Source organism: Marmota marmota, unplaced genomic scaffold (assembly GCF_001458135.2).
Source record: "Marmota marmota marmota unplaced genomic scaffold, marMar, whole genome shotgun sequence".
Classification (NCBI taxonomy): Eukaryota; Metazoa; Chordata; class Mammalia; order Rodentia; family Sciuridae; genus Marmota; species Marmota marmota.
This window is the reverse complement of record NW_026000153.1, coordinates 20,889,347-20,910,205: the sequence shown is the minus strand read 5'-3', so window position 1 is coordinate 20,910,205 and position 20,859 is coordinate 20,889,347. Positions and strand designations below refer to the sequence as shown.

The following is a 20,859-nucleotide window of genomic DNA, read 5'->3' as shown; positions in this document are numbered from 1 at the left end:
TGAGAGCCAGCTTGGCTGTCTCAGTTGTTCTTTCTTTCTCTGATCATTCTATTTTTTTTTTTTTCCTCTTTTTTTGAGACGGGATCTCGCTAAATTGCTGAGGCTGGCTTTGAACTCAAGATCCTCTTGCCTCAGCCTTCCAAGCTGCCGGGATTACAGGCATGTGCCACCACACCCAGCTTCTCTGATAAAGTCTTTATCTGCCCTTTGAAGTTTAAAAATCGATTGGGGTATTATTTTCTAAATCCCTTCACTAGGAATTGATATATTTTTTTTAACTAAAGAGGCCGTCTTTTGAAAACTATATATCATATATGTGATGGTTAATTTCATCTGTCAGCTTGGCTGGGCCATAGTTCTTCCCAGTTATCTGGTCAAACCTCAGTTTGGATGTTGCTGTGAAGGTCATTTTTTTTTTTTTTTAAGATGTGACTGACATTTGTAATTGGTAGGCTTTGAGTAAAACAGATGCCCATTCACAAAATGGGTGGGTCTCGCTCACTCTGCTGAAGGTCTTAGATGACTGAAATCCTCTGAGGAAGAGGGTTTTGCCTCCAGCTGGCCTTGGCCTTCCAACTGCAGCTGCACCCTCAGCTCCTCCCTGGTCTGTGCCCTGAAGAATTCAGATTTACCATCTGCAACAATGTGAACCGGTTCCTTAAAATAAATTGTTTCAACGTCCCCAATACACACAAGAGTACACTCTCATACCCACACCCTTCGTGTTCATGTCTCTCTGGAGAACTTTAATACAAATCAAAGAAAATACAACTCCACAGATTTCTCCATGACAACAGTGGAAGCAACCCCTCACCATTCCAGTTAAACTTTCAAACCTTTGAAAGGAAATAACCTATCCACTGGTAAGTGTGTGCTCAATGTTTATCTTTGAAGGGAGATGAAATAATTGACAGGTGGAATTCAAGTGAATTTATACCTATTGATTCCTGAGCTAAAGGAATTTCTGAAAAAGTCTGGAAAAGCTGTATTCTCCTTCAGGATACTCTTAAATCCAAGAAGGGTTTGTGAAAAACAAAGTGGGGATTCTATATTAAATTTGAAGCATTATCAGCATAAAATAAGTATCTTAGTTGTGAAATGCCAAAAAATAAATACCAGATAAGAACAGTGTGGAATTAGGAGTGGGCTGATGGGAAAAGTTAATGTTTAGTCTGAGTAGGGTTGTTATGGTTTGGATATGAGGTGTCTCTCCCAAAGCTCCTGTATTAACACAAGAAATAAAATTATTAGATTCTGAGAACTATAACCTAATCAGTAGCTTAATCCATTTGGTGGATTAATATTTTGAATGGATTACTGAATGATAACTGCAAGTAGGTAGGGTATGGTTGGAGGAAGTGCATCACTGGGAGTGTGAATTACAGAAGATATATTTTGTCCCTGGCTCCCTGTACTATCTACTTCCTGGCTTCATGAGCTGAGAGCTTTCCTTCTGCCAGGATGCTATCTCATCTCAGGCCCAGAACACTGGGGTTAGCCAACCATGGCCTGAGACCTCTGAAGCCAGCCGTGAGCCTGAAATAAACTTCACCTCCTCTACATTGTCGTGTCAGTATTTCGGTCACAGTGTTGAAAATCTGGTTAACACGGGGTCACGGAATACTCAATATTTTGCATAAAAAAATTATTCCTTGAAAGTATGTGAAAGAGCCAAGAGTGTCTTAAAACATCCACACAACCATTTATTTTTCAATTGAAATGATCACAATTTAGTCAAGCAATTTTTCCTTTATTTTTGTTAAATAAGACTCCAGAAAGTATAGTGCAAACACTCAGTAGAAAAGTTGCAATTAAGAAATGTACATTCACATTTAACATTTCAGTCCATTCACTGTTTCTTTAAAATAAAAATAGGACAAATTATTCAATTACTTTTCTCAATTTAACAATCTTGAAAAAGACTGGAAGGTGCTCTACAGTGTTCAGTTGACATAAAAATAGACCCGTATTGATTATACAAATCTATCATGAGAAGTTACCCAGTGAGATTGAGTTATTGTGATTCTGAATATAATCATTGTGTTCTCATGTCTACAGAAGCATCCTCAGTGAGTTTATTGTGTGGGAGAAAAGGATCCCTTGCCAGTGCCACTCTTTATCTCACCGAGAGATGCAACCCTCTCTAGCCAAACACAGGGCATAGGAGCTTACATGACTTTTCTCAGCAAGTAAGAAAATCCAGAGGTGGGCTTTGGACTTACCTTAAATCAGAATGGAATTACTGCTGAGATGGTCATGATAATGACATTTCCATTTGTGGAAGTTGGAGTGCAATCAATATAAATGAGAGGATAGTAGAAAGGGAGTTTGGGCTGAAAGGAGACGGTGCATACTAAGTGCTCGAGCTACACAAAGCTCAGGTTCCATGGGACTCACCCTGGCTCACCGGGGTGCTCTGCACCTAGCAGGCAGATGACTCAGGGGCAAGCCTGAGCGCATGCTGCATGATTTCAAATTCAAACTGAGTTCTACACAATTAGGAATTTCACAGCATGCAATTCCAGAGTGCAAATGGCTTGCATATATGCAGTTTTAACAGGGATGAAGGCAACACAGAGGGCCCCTCCACACCGGGCATGTGTGCTCCTGGTGATCAGTTGGGTCCACAATCCCGGTGTATGCTAGAGGTGCCGTGGGCGTCCTTGGGATCCCCACAATGTGGGAATGGTCCCCTGAGACTTGTGCTTCATGTGCCCAGGGCCCAGAGTTGAGTGGTGGTTGCTGGTGGGAGGCAAGAAACAAGTTCTGGCTGCTGTCGGGCCAACTTCTCACTGCACCTGCTGCAGGAGGTGGACACCCACAGCATGCTCTGAGCCAGCTGTTCCTGCACAGACGTTCTGCACAAGTTTATTAAGTGCAGGATTTCATTTATATAGGCTCTGCAGTTGGTCTAGGATGTCTTTTCTGTTTACACATTAATTCTCAATAAATGGCTGAAAGCGGTTTTGGAAACCAACACTCTCAGAGTCTGTACTGCTTGGTACCAGTAGAAACCAACACCCATGAGATGGTCAGGTCCCCTGGAATTGAGTATTTGCCAAACCTCTCACCATCCATCGTAAACCCTTCCTTGCCTTACGAATGCTCCTGGGGAGATCCATTTTTCATACATCCTCCAATCCCTGGGAAGGCACCTTGACCTCCTACACTGCACCAATAGCACATGAACAATACTGAATGGTTCCACAGCAGAGGAAGAGGAGCAGAAATGGCAAAGGCAACCTAAGCCTTCCCAGTGCTCATGAAACTCCTCCCCAGCAACTGGAGCCTGGCAGGCTGGGTGTAAGTAGTTTGGGGGTGCTTGGGGAGGAGGAGCTATACTTCCCTATTTGATGTCAGAGAGGCCTTCCAGAAAAAAACAGCTGTCCTCCCTGTTTAAGGAGATTCTGTATCATTTCAGATACGACAGGTTGTGCTCCAAAAGAGCTATAGAAGTTAAAGGACAATATCACAAGGTAGAAAGGTGTTTCTTTTTTTTTAACCCCCAAATCTAACACTTTATTTCCTTGCGGGGGATCAGTAATGTTAAAGAAGAAATATGGTTTAGCCACGAGGAATTACAGGCTCTAACTGAGCAACAAGAAGCCAAGGACTTCAGAGCCAATGTGTCTTGGACACATGCTCCCAGGACGTGAATCAGAGTAAGACTTGCCCATGGAAGAGCATCCTAAGCAGGGTCTCCTCCTTCATGCTGGACACAATTGTGTGGACAAGGTAGTGTTTTCCATCAATTGCAGATTTTAATGTTAGTAAGTCCTAAATGTAACAGAAAACAGAAGGGCTTGAGATGGGGACAGAACAAGAGTTGAGGTCTGGCCCTGCCTCTCAAGGCTGTGTGGCACTCTCAACTCCCTAACCTGTGGGGCTTGGATTCTCCACGGACAGCAAGAATATCATCATTCCATCCCTTCCACAGGCAGAAGGTACCCACTGACTGAAAAGTCAGATTTGGGAACTAGTAACGAATGTGTTAATTTGTGGTCATACCAAAAGGCCCTCTGGAGACCCGTTTTAACTAGACAAAGAGTGATGCTTGCCCTTCCTGTGGTTGAGTGCAGAACATAGTTAATCTAGTGACCTGTTGCAAGAAATTTAGTAATTTCACAAAGGATAAAGAAATTAGATCTAAAATAAATAAAGCCTGTCAAGATGGAGAACATGGGGTCAGGCCATATGGTGACTACTGTGGTTGGTTTTCTGATGTTTGTTTTTCAGCTAGTAGTGAGCCACAACCCAACAAGGCCACCTGTCTGTTGCTGGAGAGATTGGTGCTGACATATCCTGTTAGGAAGACCTGGCTTCCAAGTCGCTCTGTAATAGGAGGATGGGGTGCTTGTTGATGGTAATCAAGATTCAGCCCCCAATTGGCTCCGCATTTGAAATTCCTGCTGTATATGCACCCTGAAGTCCCTCCACAGATCCACATACCACTGTGTGTGGGGGAGAGAAAAAAACCCCGAAAATAACCAACAAAAAGAAATAAGGAGCAATTTAGTGCTTCAATATATCTGGACCTTAAGTACTGATATAGTAGAGACTTTTTTTTTTTTTTTTTGAGATGGGGTCTTACTGTGTTGCCCAGGCTGGCCTTAAACTTGTAATTCTCCTGCCTGAACCTCCTGAGTAACTGGAGATTACAGGCTGTCATCTCACAGAAGCTCAGGGACCATGTGGGTATCGCTTAGGGTCTGGGATGCCCCTGCCTTCCTCCCTCTGATGAGTGTTTTCTGACAAATCAAGTAGGGACTCTAAGTGGTGGCCACCTGGCTGTATTCCATTTTAATTTTGTTCCTTGTATGAATCAATCCCAAGAATGAATAATTGATTTTTATTTTTTTAATGCTATATGACCTACATGCCCACACGTGCACAGGGGCACACACTAACTAAGCATGGCCTCTAGTAGAATCATTGCATCTTCTAAGATAGTGAACAGGTCCAATATGCAACATAACAGATACATATTTTTTTCAAGGAAACTTAAAACTACACATATCTGAGTCATTATATGATGGGTATGTTGCTGAGGGACATCTAACCCCAGAATGTAGCATCTGAAATTGGATCTGTGGTGTTTATGGGACAGACCATGGAGGTGACCAATCTCCTCACATCCTTTTCCTAGACCTTCACTGGCCTTCACTAAGATGTGAACATACAGGAGGATAAGGCAGGAAATCCTCAGATACTTTCCAAAGTGTCCCCTGAGGATCCTCGAGTGAGGCAGCCCCTGCAGAGCTCTAACACCCTGCCTACCCCGATGCAGGGTTGTGCTTACAGAGTAGCTGACCCTTTGTGAGGGAACAGCCGCAGGGCCCAGGGGCTCCCTTCCACACATCTCCACCCCACCGGCAGAATGTCCAGCAACACAGGGCCTATGGCTTCCAGGTAGAGGCCCTACACAGCTCTCACCTGCCAACAGCGGGGCCCAATCACACAAGTCCACATATGGAAATTCACAACTTGGAGATCATTCCTTCTGCTGAGCCCTACACACTAAGCCTTCCAGAATCTCCTTGGTTCTGTCCCCACTTTGTCCTCCAGGACAGGGAGCAGGTGCTCAGGCCTTCTGACCCCCTGCCTCCACCCAGGAAGGCTTCTGGCTTCAACTTCTCAGCCTCTGACTCAGTCAGCTGGAAATAGACTCTGGTTGACTTAATGGGCACAATGAGAGAGTGAGATGGCACGAGACTGAAGCAACTCGTTGGCTCAGGCCTTCCCATCAAATGTGGGGTAGGCAGGGAGAAGTCTCACTCGAGGTACCAACTCATATACCCAAACAACTTCTGGCACAGTAATCATTCTGTGCGCTTTGGATTAAACTTTCCATGCCCAGGCAAGCCGGGAATGGCTCCCCAATCCTTCCTGCTGAGCTCTGGGCCCTGCCACCTCCTGCAACAGGCCCATGAATCTAACTTAAGTCCAGTCCCAGGCAGCTCTTCTAACCCCCCAGCTAAAGAGCCATGAATGCAAACACAGACCTCACTCAAGGTATCATATGAAGAAACAATCCCACTTCCATTATCCATTCCGTTCTCAAACCTGGAGTTCTGAATGAAAACAAGGACCTATTGGTCAGTTGAACTTTCAAAGCATACTGTAGCTAGGGAGGCAGCATGTCCCAGGGTCCGGAGAAAAAGTTATGCCATGCAACATCCAGGCTGCCAGAATGTGGCCCAGTCAGTTTGCTCTTTATTTATTTTACTGAACCAAATATTTTGAAATCCAGTTACCTCTATGAAGGATTGTGTGTGTGTGTGTGTGTGTGCGCGCGCGTGCGCGCACACGTGTATATTTTTTAAAAATTGAAGTCATTACTAAACCATGTTTCTGGAGGGTTACTTTATATACAGCCATCAAATCTGCAGGTTTTCAGAACTTTAAGTACTACTAGCACTTCTGGGACCTCTTGTACTGTAAGATGTACAATATATGCAAGCATGTTCTTTCTTTTTCTGTAACATGCACAGTTATGGGTGCACACTTGCTTTATAAACCATGCATGTCATTGGACAGGCCCTGCATGGGTTGTGAACAAGATACCTGGGATTTGGGGAGTTCCAGAAACCTCCCTGCTGGAGCAGTGACAGGTGCACGTTCCCAGGTGAAGCCCTCCACACACCCTTCATTTCACCAATCCAAACCACTTCCTTCTTAAGTGGCCCATTAAAGCAAGCAGTCTATACAATCTTTCCAGGTTACTATAAGGATGATGGCACAGACTTTCTGTGAGATACAAATAAAACACAGAGTCACTTAAGGTTAGCCACATCCTGCCAAGCACTGAATTCTCCACATCAATCAAAGCGCCCCAGCCTTTCCTGCTGTACAGTTGTATTCATCCAGGGAAGACAGGCATCCTGCCCTGAGGGCTCTTCTCTTGCCAGTAGGTCAAGTGCAAGGTGAGGAGAGCACCCTTCCAGACACCATCACTTTTTAAAAAATGGGATACCATAGGTAAGCCTTGAAATGTTATTCTTGAATGCTCTGCTAGGACAAACCATGGAGCTTACCACCCTCCGTCACATGAGACCAGCGTTGACATTCAAGAATCAGAAGAGAGTTTGGATGGGGGCTGGTGCCCTCACTCCTCCTTCCTCTCCTGACCAAAAGTGTGGGGACTTAGGTTAGATGCTAGATTGATCTGCTCACCTGCCTGGGGAGTGAGCTCAACCCTAAGAACTAGGTTGCCAAAGCTGGGTCCTCAGAAGGTTGGGGGCTTTGGGAGTGGCAGTCCCCCACAGCAAACTTGTATGCATGGCTTATCTGAATTATCAATCTGCTCAAGCCAGACTCGTCTCTACAGTATAGAGTTACAATTATTGCTTCTATGACAGAAGGGGTCCGGAAGCCCTGGAGGCTTAGAGTTTGAGAAACACGGGCTGGCAACTGGGTTGCTGGGTGTAAGGAGTGGACTGGCCTGGGTTGGCGCAGCCTGTGGAAGCATTTGGAAGCATTCTGGGGCTGTGTTCTACTCTACAGTGTCAGGCACGGGAGGCATGCGAGGGTTCGGAAGGGAACACGCAGGGTCATTTCCCAAGGGCCACGGCATCACCGTGCAGGGGTTGATGTGGGTGCCGGGCTTTTCCTCATTTTTGGTACAAGTGAACAGGCAGCACCTGTAATTGGTGCACTATATACAGAGCATCTTAAAATAAATAATTTAGAGAAGAATCCTACCCGAATGGCTCTACCATTTGTACATGAATATTGTACAAGATTAAAAATAAATAAGGCAATATAATACAGTTTTATCACAAATAAAAAGGAAGTTGATTTTCACCAAACCCCAAGGAACATTATGGCTAAATGTGTTCCTGACCTCACAGGAAGTAGACAGGGTTTGGAATTGCTGATGATGGAGGAGATGTCTGCCCCTGATGTAGAGACTTCACCAAGGCTGCCACGTGGTCCACTTCAGAACAGTCCTATGCCCAGAGAAGGTAGCATCGTCCCCTGTAGTGGCTTCCTTTGAACCCGACCATACCTCAAGGGCTTTGTCACACACCCATCAGATTTCATGGCTTTGTGCACAAACTCATGACCATAAAGCACTATGGACCTCAGCTAGGACACAGTATGGCTGGTTGACTCGACTCAGAGTCACACAGACCAAGTCCAGGTGTCCTCAGGTTAGGATCCTGCTGATGGTTCTGTCTCCTGCTCATTCAGGCTGTTGCCAAGTTCATCTCCGGTGGCTGTGGGAGCAACATCCCTGCTTCTTTGTTGGGTGGGGTTGTTCTCACGTTCAATCACCAGTGTTGTCTTGTGGCACCTCATGTTTAAGCCAGCAATGAGGGCTCAGTCATGGTCACACTCTAGCCCCCTCATCCATGTCTGCAGGGCCCTGTGCTGCAGCCAGCCCACCCAGACAGTCTAGGACCCTTTCCAATTCTCAGGCTCCTAACCTTAATTCCATCTGCAACGTCCCTTTTACTATGTAACAGAACACACCCTTAGGACCCAGCACCAGTCAGGGTGTGGGCATCTTTGAAAGCCACTCCTCTGTGCCTAACCTAGATGGCCCCATTGGGCAGTAGCACTGGAGGGCCAGAGCTATGTAGGGGAGACATGAACTAGGACCTAGCTATGTGGGCCTGTGGGTCTGGGGACAGTACCACAGCCATAACAGGAGGAGTAGGGCAGCCTCCCCACAGCCTACAGAGCCCAAGACAACAATGTATTTGCTCCTGTGTGCGCTCCTGTCTGAACTGACTGCCTCAAATCTGGTTAGGAAAGATGAGAAAATCCTAGTGGAAGAGGAGATGGTAAGGATGACCCATTTGTCCCAAAGACAGGAAAGTGTGGGAGCAGACATGAGACAGGGCTGATAATGAGTGGTGGCAGGGTGCCCTACAGGTTCTCAGCCCTGTGGCTGGCTCAGGTGGATAAAAATGCCTGTCCTCAGGAGCCCTCAAAGCACATTCCTATAAACATGATCTCTGATGACAAGGAGAGGCCCCCGAGAGTATCTCCTCCTGCCCTCCGCCTCACAGGAACAGCCTCCACCTGCACATAGTGACACCAAAACACCAGGCCCACAAGAATCAGAAACGACTACATAAGGACAAATTGCCTATTCTCCATCCCCAATGTCTGTAGTGAGGTCCTGGGGGTCAGTTTGGCCCTGGCCTGTGAGTTCCTCATCTCACCCTGGAGAAGGTGCCAGGAAGACAGCAGATCTGGTCAGAGTCTCCTGCAGGAGGAACTGGAGGCCATATGCCTGCTCCCTGCACCATCACAGAGTCACGAAAGGACAGTCCTCACAGCCCCACCAGGTCACCCGTAGTCCAGGGCCTCAGGTACATGGGGACCCTGAATGCAGTTCCATCTCCTACTGTCCCTTGCCCAAAGCTATTCACTCTGCCCACCTCTGTCCTAAGTCCTGCCTCAACTGAGTCCTGTCGAGACAGGTAGTCAGCTTGCCCCAAGATCATCACACCAGCTGGCCCACAAAGCTCCAGCTATGGGCAAGGCCCCTGTTGCCACTGCACAGTCACACAACTGAGCTAGGGCTGAGCTAAAGGGCGCTGCCCATACGCAAGTCTGCACCTCGGGGAAGGAAATCTGGGCTTTTCTCTGCTCCTATCCTGAAAAGCTGAGATCCCTAGGAAGTAGAGAGAGTCCCTGGGAGCAGTGCAGAGAGGGACCCCCACAGCCATAGTAGGACAAGATTCAGGTCACATAAACCTTTCGGAGCTACAGGTCTCTAGACATTCACCAACCAAGGCACTGGCCTAGAACCTCTCCCCCTCCCCCACCACCATATTTCAAGCTGCCTGTGACAAGGTCAGAAGTCTACAGGAGCCAAATCTTCCAGTTATTTCTGGCCAGTCCATTCCTATCTACCTACTGGCTCTCCTGGACCCTGTTCCTCACATCCTTCATCTTCATACCCATCACAACCATTAAGCACAGGTGGGAGGTCCCAGATGTCAACAGGACCACCTTCAGCTGATTTCCTTGCACACTGAAGCAGGGGCACCTGGACTCAGGACCACAAACTCTGCTAACCTTACGACCACCCACCTGCTCCAGGAGGGCTGGTTCTGTCAGAGAAACTATGCCTTCCATCAAGGAAGCTGGCTTGTGGTGTGACGGTCCCTCGTTTTCAACACCAACGGAACCTTGATTGTAATGTACAGGGTCCAAGTCACCAGGGCTTAGGCAAGGCATGATGCTCACCCCTCTCTCCTTTGGATACATAGCCATGGTGCAGTAAGAGGAACATCCAGCTGTCACAGGAGCCTGAGCTGGCAGGTAGGGCAGGGGGAGAATGCACAGGCGGAACAAGCAGCTGGTGCTGGCCCATGATGGAGTAGGGCTGTGGGGCCCCCTGACGGTTCCAGAAGGCCTGCCTCTGGCTTCTGGTAAAATCCTGCTCATGAGAAAAGCCAGCAGCCTTCACTCTCCATGCAATGAGAGGCAGCTTCTCGATTCTTTCCAGACTGTCCTGTTCAAGACCTGACCAGCTCTGTGCTGTGTCCACAGTGTGAAGAGCTCAGCCCTTATGGCCCTGCCCCACAGTGCTGACTTCCCAGTGCAGTTCTTGGAGCTGCTGCCCAGGGCTGGGGCTGTCCACAGCCAGGATCCATCACAGCCAGATTGCCATGGTGCCAACTCAGGGCTCACTGATGATGGATTCATCTGTCACTCTGCCAGCCAGAACTCCATGACTCTTGTTGTGTTCCTCACAGATATTCTGAAGGTCCCAGCATCGATGGTGACACTGGCCAGACCTGGGTAGCTACACTGGGAAGAGGCAGGGCTTCCCTATGCCCCAAAGGGGTGGCTTAGGCACATCTCCTATTGACTCTCAGGTCCCACCTCGAAAATGCTCTTTCTCCTTCCCGGTCACTGTCTTCCTGTTCTGCTCATCTGGATGGTCCTGACTGGAGCCAAGGTGGCCTGTGTCACCCCGGAGCATTCTTGCCCTGCATGCACCTCCAGAGGCCAACGTGAGTTCGGTTAAGCTTCCTTCCCCGCTGCTGCAGGTGGCAGGTACTGGCCTGTGGGAACTGGGGGGAGCCCTGCCCTGATTGGTGGGCCTGCTGCGGGACACAGTGGGGGCCGTCTGGCCTGGCCTCCAGCTCTCCCATAAGCACACATCTTGCGCTCCAAGTGAAGAGGCCTGGGGTGGGAGCCATTTCCATCAGTCCTGCCTTCTAGGAAGTACGTCAGCATCTCCCCCTTGCCTTTGACACTGACTTTGCCTCGGCACACAAAATGGTAGGCACACTTTCTCAGCAGCCGGTGCACCTCCTCAGTCACCTGTCATAAGGAGAAGCCAGGTTATTCTCAGTCATAAGCAGTAAGCGGGGGTCCTCTGGGGAATGGGATCCCCAAGTGCACCATTCCATCCTGTATCTCTCACTTCCCACCCTGACTGCATGAACCTGGTGGAAGCCTTGGGACAAGGAGCTATGCCTTTAGTTGCCAGGGTTAGGGTACAGCTGTCTCCAGGGTTCTGGGAGTAGGGGTCACTAGCATATAGAGGGCAGAGGCAAATTGCCAGGAGAAAACAGGGTCATCTCTTAGCTCCCCTTTTTATCAAGTCTCTAATCAGAATTTTACCCCCAAGAATTCCTGTCTCACAAAGTCAGAGAGAGGATAAAAGATGAGAAGCACTTTCTCTTCAATAGAGTCATGTGAACAGCATAGGACAGGATCTCTACTTCGTCTTGGAGCCACCTCTCTCCCTCCGTGGCCACCACCATCTTTTTAGTTAAAACAATGCAATCTGCCACAAGCTACCTTCTCATGTCCTGGCAGAGCTGGGGTGGGGGCCCTGGCATTAGTTACCAGGATGCCTGGGCAGGGGAGAGAGGACAGAGGCCCTAGGTGTAGGGGAAGCTGTGGGTGGACGGTTGCACCCAGGCAAGGGGAGATGAGGCCATGGGAGGCTCAGATATCATTCTAGAAACACAGAATCAGCAACACTGACATGGGGCAGTGGCCTGCCTGAAGATAGGGCAGGGCTGCTTGAAATTCTCCTTGGGGAGTGACCAGCTTTAGGAAGACTACAGAAGAATGGAAGCCAGAGGTCATGGTAACAAAGTACTGAGCACATCCTAGAGAGGGACGACAGTAAAGGCTGAACAACTATGGGAGAGTACTTAATGCCACTCAGCTGTGCTCTTACACATGGTTATGACAGTACATTTTATAATAATAAATAAATCTTAGGAAAAATTAAAAAAAAAAGTAATAATGCAGAAGTACAGAGATGTTCTGTGCATGTTCCAGACAGGAGAGGAAGTACCACAAAGATTTTGGCTTACCTATTTTTTTTTTCTTTTTCTGAGGGAAGTGGTATACAGAGGATTGAACCCAGGGGTACTTTACCACTAAACTAAATCCCTAGTCCTTTTGAAGTTGCTAAGGCTGGTCTCATACTTGATCCTCCTGCTTCAGCCTCCCTAGTCACTGGGATTACAGGCATGTGCCACTATGCCTGATTGGTCTATTTCTTAAAACTGTGGAACCCAACAACCAACCAAAGCACCCGACCTTGAGATGTTGCCCAATAAATGCTCGTCAGAGAAACATCTGAGCCCTGCCTGGCGGCCTCTTCAACTGAATGAGGATATGCTGGCTGCTGCCCTGGATGCTGAAACTTGGTGTCTTATTTGTGGAGCCAATGCTTGCACCTCACGGTCATCTGCAGGATGACCCAGTGAGGCTTTGTGGTAAGGTGAAGGACCAACACCCAGTGGGATGCAACACAGTGACAGCTGTCACTGAACTGAGTCAGACAACCCTCCCATGGCCCAGCCACAGCAGGAGAGAACCAGCCCTAACTGTCAAGTGCCCTCTGTTCCCTTCCCCATTCCATAGTGAACAGATCAATCATGCTCTGGGGGTGCCTTCAGGCCTGCAGTGCCCAGGTCAGGTGGCAGGAGGGCTGGCCCACAGGGCCTTATCCAAGTAGGCATCAAGGCCAGGTTTCATGTTACTCTAAGGGGAATCCTAAAGGCACTCCTTCCCCCCACTGCCTTTTTGTCCTTTCAGTGGTTCTTAGAAGATGTCACAGCCCCTTCTGAGTTGTCCAGAAGTTCCTCAGATATGGAGGCATGCACCCTGACCTTCAAATTCAGGTAAAACCCTTCCCTCCTATGGCAGCCAGGCAGAGCCCAGGTCCTGAGACAAGAAAGGAAACTGAGCAATTAGGCTGTCAGGATTAGTGCATGGCCCTGACCCCATAACTCACTGTGATCCCCAACTCTCTACCTGCTCATTCAGAAGTCACCCACAAGGCAGCACAAACAAATCAAATAGCAAAATCAAATTGCCAAGGCGGAACTGTAACCCTCCAGACACTGAGCTATGCAGTACCACTTACGGGTCGCATATGTCGGTCCCCCCTCGGTCCTCTATGCCTCAGTTTGAGCATTGCATCTTGGGAATTTGTGGGTGAACTTACCTGGATTCTGCCCTGGACTCCGGTGCTGTCCATCCGACTGGCCACATTGACCGTGTTTCCCCAGATGTCGTACTGGGGCCTGCGAGCACCAATCACTCCAGCCACCACAGGGCCAACATTGATACCTAGAAAACAGTCACGTATGGCCCTGTGGTCAGCTGGAAAAGTAGGACTCACTGGCTGGGGCCACCCAGTGTGTTTAATGAGGTCCTCAGTGGAGAAAAGCTGCCCCCTTCTAGGTCTTGCTCTATCCTAAAGCAGAACTCCTCCAGACTCACAGAGGGGCAGCAGCAAGTCCTTCCTGCCCAGGGCTCCCAGGTGGCCTGTGGGCAGTCCCCTCACAACACCCTCCACTGCTATTTGCAACAGCACTGTCAGAAATAATTCCTAATCCCAAAGAAAAGCCCAGGTCCTGCAATACTGGCTCTTGTGTGGAATTGTACTCTGGAGCTACCAAAAAGTCTGACTGCAGTTTCTCCTGAACTTTTCTCAGGGTACAATGCTGCAACTATTTCAGCGCATGGGTCATAGAACTAAGCATGATAATTCAGATGCTCTGAGGGGAGGCTATGGAGGCCCCTCTCTTTCTTCAGTGTGGGGTCCAGCTGGCCTCTGAGCACATGTACTCCTGGAAAGTGTCACAAGGTCCAGGTGCACCTGAGTCTGAATCACCCTTGTGAGACTTCTGGCAAAGTGCTTACCTTCTCTGGGCCTGGGTTTCCTTCCCTGTAAATGGGGCACAAAACTTCTTGTGTTGCCCTGGCCTAGCCTTAGGCAGGACAGTCATGGGATTCATCACAGCCCACTGGCACTGTCCCAGAGACCAAGTCTGATAGGAGCAGATGCCACATCTTATCTTCCCTTCTTTCTGTGCTTATGAACCTATTTTTATGTCAACTCTGGACACCTCGTCCTAGGTGGAGGAGATTGAGTTGGGACCAGCCTGTTGGGCAGTACGACTGCAAGGGCTGCTGACCACAGCATGTCTTCCTTTGTGGGAGATGAAGGAACAGAATCTCTCCAACCCACCACCAAATCTGATTCTGGTTACATCAGTACTTCTAGTGACTGGAGCCCAAGGCTCAAGAGGAGGTCCAGATGCTAGGGAGGAGGGGTGGTGGCTGACCCTTCCCCTACCTTCAGGCTGGACATCATGCTAAAACAGAACTTGGCATCTAAGGACATCAGCTTTCCATGACTATGAAGTATATAACGGCCTCCCTCACACTCAAGCATCACCCAAGTTTGTTTTAAAGGCCACTAGATATTTGAATTATAGGACAACCATAAAAACCTCTAGTTTAACTGCATACTAGACTAGAAGAAAGGAAGGAAGGAAGCAAGCAAGCATTTGGAAGACAAAGGAAGTAACCATAAATATCTGATTTTATTGGATTCTGGACTTGCATGAAGTTTTCTTATAAACTATCTACATCTCGGAAAAGGGTGAATTGGGAATTAACATCCCGTCCCCATCAACAAACCATAGTTTTGTAAAAGCTAGAAAGGAACTTAGACACCTAGCTTTCTTTCCTCACTTCACAGGTCAGGGAAGGAGTTGCCTGGGTTCCACAAATGGGCTCTAGCCAAGGTCTTTTTCTAAGTGGACCCACATGCCTCAGCTGCTGCAGATAGCACCAATGAGCTGAAAGGACACTATTCCACCAGTTGAGTGTGTATGCCTCTGAACAACTCTGCAACAACTTAGATTTCTAGCATGTCTCTGAGCTGGACAAAGACTCTTTTGTCCTAAGTCCTTTTCTGAATCATCCATACTTCCACAAGTCACTTTCAGAGGCAAGGGTGTCCCCATGTCCGCGACGTGTTCCTGGGTGCCACTCTCCCTCCTACAAGACCAGGAACCAGCAGCCCTCTCTCAGGTAGGAATAGGAAAGGTATTCTCCAATAGAGATGGGATAGGTCTAGAGCCACCTACCAACTCGGAGGACAAAGTCATTGTATGACTGGTAGTTGATTTCATCCAAGACGTCAAACATGTCAATAGCAAAGTCAGCCAGTGTGCTGAGGTGGGAGGAGATGGACTTCTTAGCCTAGGCATGAACAGATGAAAGCATTATGTTTGGAGGGTGCCATTACAGGAGGACACAGACCAGCTGCACCAGTCCTGGGTCTGTGATTTGATTCCTACATTAAAGCACAGCAGCCCTGGAAACTGTAGCTGCTTCTGGTATCTGGTTGAGGGCACATTTATCAGTCCTTCTTATGGGGTGGAGAGTAAGGCAGGGACAACACTGGCTCTCAAGGGACAGAGACAGGCGTCTCCTAAAACCATGCTAACCTGGTCATGCCCCTCTGTGGGCTGGTGAACCCTGGGATTGGGAGACCTCCTGCTCAAATTCCTACTAAGATAATGCTGTCATCACCCATTGCAAATGAGCAAAGCAAGGACAGAGGAACTATGTCAGGGAGCAGCACCAACCTCCTTCCTGTTGGGACGGTGTGTGTGTGTGTGTGTGTGTGTGTGTGAAAGTCTTTCATGAAAGAGTAACGGTTGTAAGGTTTCTAATTTTTATTTTCTAAAGAAAATTTTATTAGCCCTCAACATCAGAGAACTAATGCCTTGAAAAAAAAAACAGCAGACTATTTTTCAGGACAGGTTTAGGTTTATAAATAAACTGAGTAGACTATATAAAGTTCTCATGTTCCCACCCTCCTCCACATGGAGTTCCCACCATTGCTAAAATCACGCATTCCTCTGTACACTTGTTACAACTGAAGAGCCAATACTGACATAAAATTATCACCCAAAGGTTACAGTTAACATTAGGGCTTATTCTTAGTGTTGGGTATTTTATGGGTTTTGACAAATGCATAACATACAGTGACACACATCTACCACCAGTGTCACACAAAATAGTTTCAATGCCTTAAAAATCTTCTGTGCCTAGTCATTTCTCCTTTTCCCCAAACCCCAACAAACACTAATCTTTTTATAGCCTCCATAATTTTCCCTTTTCTAGAATGTCATGTGATTGCAATCATACAGTAGGTAGGCTTTTTTTTAATATTTATTTTCTGGACACAACACAATGCCTTTATTTTTATGTGGTGCTTAGGAGCGAACCCGGGTCCCGCCCGTGCTAGGCGAGCGCTCTATCACTGAGCCACAATCCCAGCTCCCAAGTAGGTAGGCTTTTCAGACTGGCTTCCTTTATATAGTAATTTGTATTTAAGGTTTCACCATGTCTCTTTATGACTTGAGAGCTCATTTCTTTTTATCACTTAATAATATTCAGTTTTATGAATATATTAGAATTTGTTCACCCATTCATTAATTGAAGGGCTCACAGGTTTCGGTGATAATAAAGCTGCAATCAATAAAGCTGCACACATTTCTATTTCTGTGTGGACACAGTTTGCATCTCATTTTGATAAATATCAATGACTGCAATTGTCTAGACAGCATGGATAAGACTACGTTCAGCTTTGTAATAAGATTCTGCCAAACTGCCTTCACAGTGGCTGTACCATTTTTCTTCCCACCAACAATGGATGAGAGTTCCTGATGCCTACCATGGATCTTCTTTGGTAAACTGCCTGTTCAGATTCACTTTTTAACTAGGTTGTTTTCCTTCTATTATTGGATTTTAAGAAGTCTTTGTATATTTTAGATATAAACCCTTTATCAGGTAGTTTGCAAAGATTTTCTCCAAGCCTGTGGCTTGACTTTTCATCTGCTTAACATATTTCATGGAGTAGGAGTTTTTAACTTTAATAAACCCCAAATTAAAATTCTTTTCTTTCATGGATCATGCTTTTGGTATTGTCTCTAAAAAGTCATCACCAAATCAGAAATCATTTTATAGTTTTGAATTTTATATTTAGGTTCATTACCTATTTGAGTTAATTTTTGTGATGGGTACAAGGTCTGCATTTATATTTTTTCTTCTTTTTAATGGATATCCAGTTGTTCTAGCATCATTTGTTAAGAGGACTATCATTTCTCTTCATTTGTCACAGATCAGTTGACTATATATATTTGTGTGGGTCTATTTCTAGGCTCTTTATTCTAATTCATTGATCTCTTTGTCTGTTCTTTCCCCAATACCATACTCTCTTGATTACTGTAGCTTTATTTTCAGTCTTGAAGCTGGACATTGTTAGTCCTCTAACTTTGTTCTTCCTCTTTAATATTGTGTTTGCTATGCTGGACCTTTTGTCTTTAATTATAAACTTGGGATCGTTTTGTGAATATCATAAAATATCCTGGTGGAAATTTGATTAGTATTGTATTAAATCTATAGATCAAGTCAGAAGAACTGAAATCTTGATAATATTAATTCTTCCTGTGCAAAAACATGGAATATATTTCCACTTATTTAGATCGTTCTTGAATTCTTTTATCAGAGCTTTGTAGCTTCCTTCGTATAGATCTTGTATATATCTTGTTAGATTTATACCTAGCATTTTTTGGTGCTAATGTAAATGGTATAGTGTTTGTAATTTCCAATTCCAATTGTTCACTGCTGATATATAGGATAGTGATTAAATTTTATATATTAAACTTTATATCCTGCAATTTTGCTAGAATCACTTACTAGTTCCAGGATTTTTTTTATTGTTGATTTTTTCAAATTTACTACACAAATAATCATGCTATCTGCAAACAAAGACAATTTTCATTCTTCCCAATCTGCACGCCTTTCATTTTATTTTCTTGTCTTATTGCTTAGATAGGACTTTTGATACAATGTTGAAAAGGATTAGAGAGAGAGGAAATTCTTACTGTGCTCCTGATCTTAGGGTGAAAGTTCCTAATTGATACTAAGCTATAGTTTTTTTTTTTTTGTTTGTTTGTTTTTTTGTAGAGGATGTTTCTTTACATTCACAGTTTACCTAGTTTTTATTGGGAATGAGTGTTGGATATAGTTAAATGATTCTTCTACCTAGATTAATATGATGAAATAATTTTTCCTCTTTATCCTATTGATGTGATGAAGTTCACACAAGTTGTAATGATGAACCTGTCTTATATATCTGGAATGAATCTAACTTGGTCTTAGTTCATAATTCTTTTCATTCATTACTGAATTCAATTTTCTACTGCATACTCATAACAAATACTAGTATATAGCTTTCCTTTCTTGTGTATTTTTGTCTGAATTTCTGATCAGGGTGATGCTGGCCTCATAGAATAAGTTAGCAGTGTTCTGTTTTTATCTTCTGGAAGAAACTGAAGATAATTGGTATCATTTTTTTTTCTTTGAATGGTAGAATTTGCCAATTAATGCATCTGGGGGCTGTAGAGAACTTGCCCAGCATGTGCTTAGCCCTGGGTTCAATCCCCAGCACCACAAACTTATATACATACATAAAATTCTTCATGAAAAAAAAAAACTATTACAATGAATGCATCTGGGCCTGCTGCTTTCTGTTTTGGAAGATGTTAATTATTGAATCAATTTATTTAATAGCTATAGATCTATTAACCATATTTATTTTCATATTCACAGTTCTGCTTTGAGGAAGGAGAATACTCAGTGGTGCAGTGCTGGAAGGAAGAAGAGGGAGCAAGTAGGGATAAGAGGGTGGGTCAAAGCTAGAGAAGCCCTTGTGATCAACTTTCTGTGTGGATTTTCCCTAAGAGATCATGTCTGGAGTGAGCCAGCAACTTGACAAAATAAGCTGGGATCCACTTTCCTGATCCAATGAAGGGAAAAACCAACCCCAGTGTGGGGACCTTCCCGGGGTCCCAGAGTCCTCTGAAGCAGGACTGGACCCAAGCCCAGGCACAACAGGGGCACTACTCACTCTGGTTCCTGCTGTGGGCGCCAGCCCCACTGCAGCCATGTAAGTGCTTCCAATGGTCTTGATCTTCTCTAGATCCTTATAAAAGTCTTTGTCCATGAGCTTTGTCAAAAACAAGACAGTTAAACATTATAGAACATTTGAGAGACATCATTGTAGTCATCAGCTATTGGGAGCAACTCGGGAGCTGACCAATACATTGTGCAGAGCAACCCAACCTCTTTCTTTTGGATGCCAGATAGGTTCTGGGACTGCATTTGAAAAAGGCAGCAAGGAGGAATGGTCAAGATCCATCCATGTCCCTGCAACTGAGCTCACAGTCACTGGGGGAAATGGGGTTTCTGGTGACGGCAGCAACAGGCAGACACAGTATCTGACTGGAGAAGGTACCTGGAGGTACCCAACTGTCTGCCCATCTACAGAGGAAGCTGCACAGCCCTGGTCACTGTAGATGCCAAGCTCTTGACAACTCAGTGGCCCCTGTCTCCCATCCTAGTGTGAACACCACCTTTTTTAATTGTCACAGCTGACCTGGACCCTAAAGGAGATGTGTGTGCTTATTCCCTACACATCTAGAGAGCATGACATATTGGATTAGGTGCAGGGAAAACCAATCAGTAAGATGTAAGCAGACAATACAGCATGGCCTCACCTCATCAAAGTCAGCGATAATCTCGTTAAGGAGTCGCAGACACTCCACTCCCATGTTGTTGCCATCCAGCTCGATGTAGAAGTCATTGAAGTTGGGGATAGAGGCAAACATGACACCCACCTGGGAGTAGGACTGGTAGTAGAGGTCCTGCAAGAACAGAAGGGTCAACCTGCCAGGCAGGGGTAGACAGAGCAGCACTTGGGCTAGGGACAATCCAGGCTGCATGGGCCCAGCCTGTTTTACAGACAGGGGGATAGGTTCCAGGGGTTTAAGGTCATGTGACTCATACCTCAGGGAAGACCCCTATGTCCCATCTTCTCTTGGAGGCCAGGAAGATGAAGAGGCCATAGGAAAAGACAGAATTTTAGGAAAGCCTTGCACTGCATGGCTGCAAAACTCAGCCAGATGAACAATTAGCACCTGGAGTGACTTCAGGCCAAAGAAGATCAAAGCTGAAACTTGGGGTTTCATTTCTGCCTTTAGGACCTTAAAAGACCAATCCACATTTCTTCATTTTTAAATCTGGCCTTTTAAAGCACCTGGCTTCTACTATATTAATGTTCTAACTCATTGCTATAGCAGTTACGGCCGTTAGAAGTTCTGAACAACCCCAATACACTAAGCAAAGGAAGGGAAAAAAGAGTCTTCAGAGGTTTCAAGCATATGTAACAAAACAAAGCACTCCATGGCCAGGCATGCTCTATTTTTTTAAGGTATGTATTGGCCAAAAAATTATCTATAAGGTAATTTGAAATTTTTAAGTCTTGAGAAACCACATCTGAGATTTACTAAAGCCTATTTTCCTTGCCTTGGATGGAATAATAATAAATACTATGTTCTTTCCCATGATTCAAAGGGGAGAAGAAAACTAAATCAAACACTCCTGTCAAATGGGGCCCCAGGAGCTTCCTGATGACCCAGCACTGGCCCTGCCCTCAGGCACAGGCCAGGTGGCCCAGTGAGAAGCTGAGTCTGCTAAATCACAACACCCTTC

General features: G+C 45.9%; 1 protein-coding gene across 1 annotated transcript in view; it reads right to left on the bottom strand.

Moving 5' to 3' along the window:
• Positions 1-1,734: 1,734 nt before the first annotated feature.
• The window catches only part of Adcy1 (adenylate cyclase 1), a 149,749-nt gene continuing 130,624 nt past the window's right edge, over positions 1,735-20,859 (bottom strand). The window contains exons 16-20 of the mRNA XM_015490297.2: positions 19,866-20,012; positions 19,217-19,315; positions 15,381-15,495; positions 13,445-13,569; positions 1,735-11,292 (exon numbers count right to left, since the gene is read on the bottom strand). Coding sequence (XP_015345783.1) covers positions 10,990-11,292; positions 13,445-13,569; positions 15,381-15,495; positions 19,217-19,315; positions 19,866-20,012 — 789 coding nt within the window. The 3' untranslated portion in view covers positions 1,735-10,989. The remainder of the gene's footprint in view (positions 11,293-13,444; positions 13,570-15,380; positions 15,496-19,216; positions 19,316-19,865; positions 20,013-20,859) is intronic.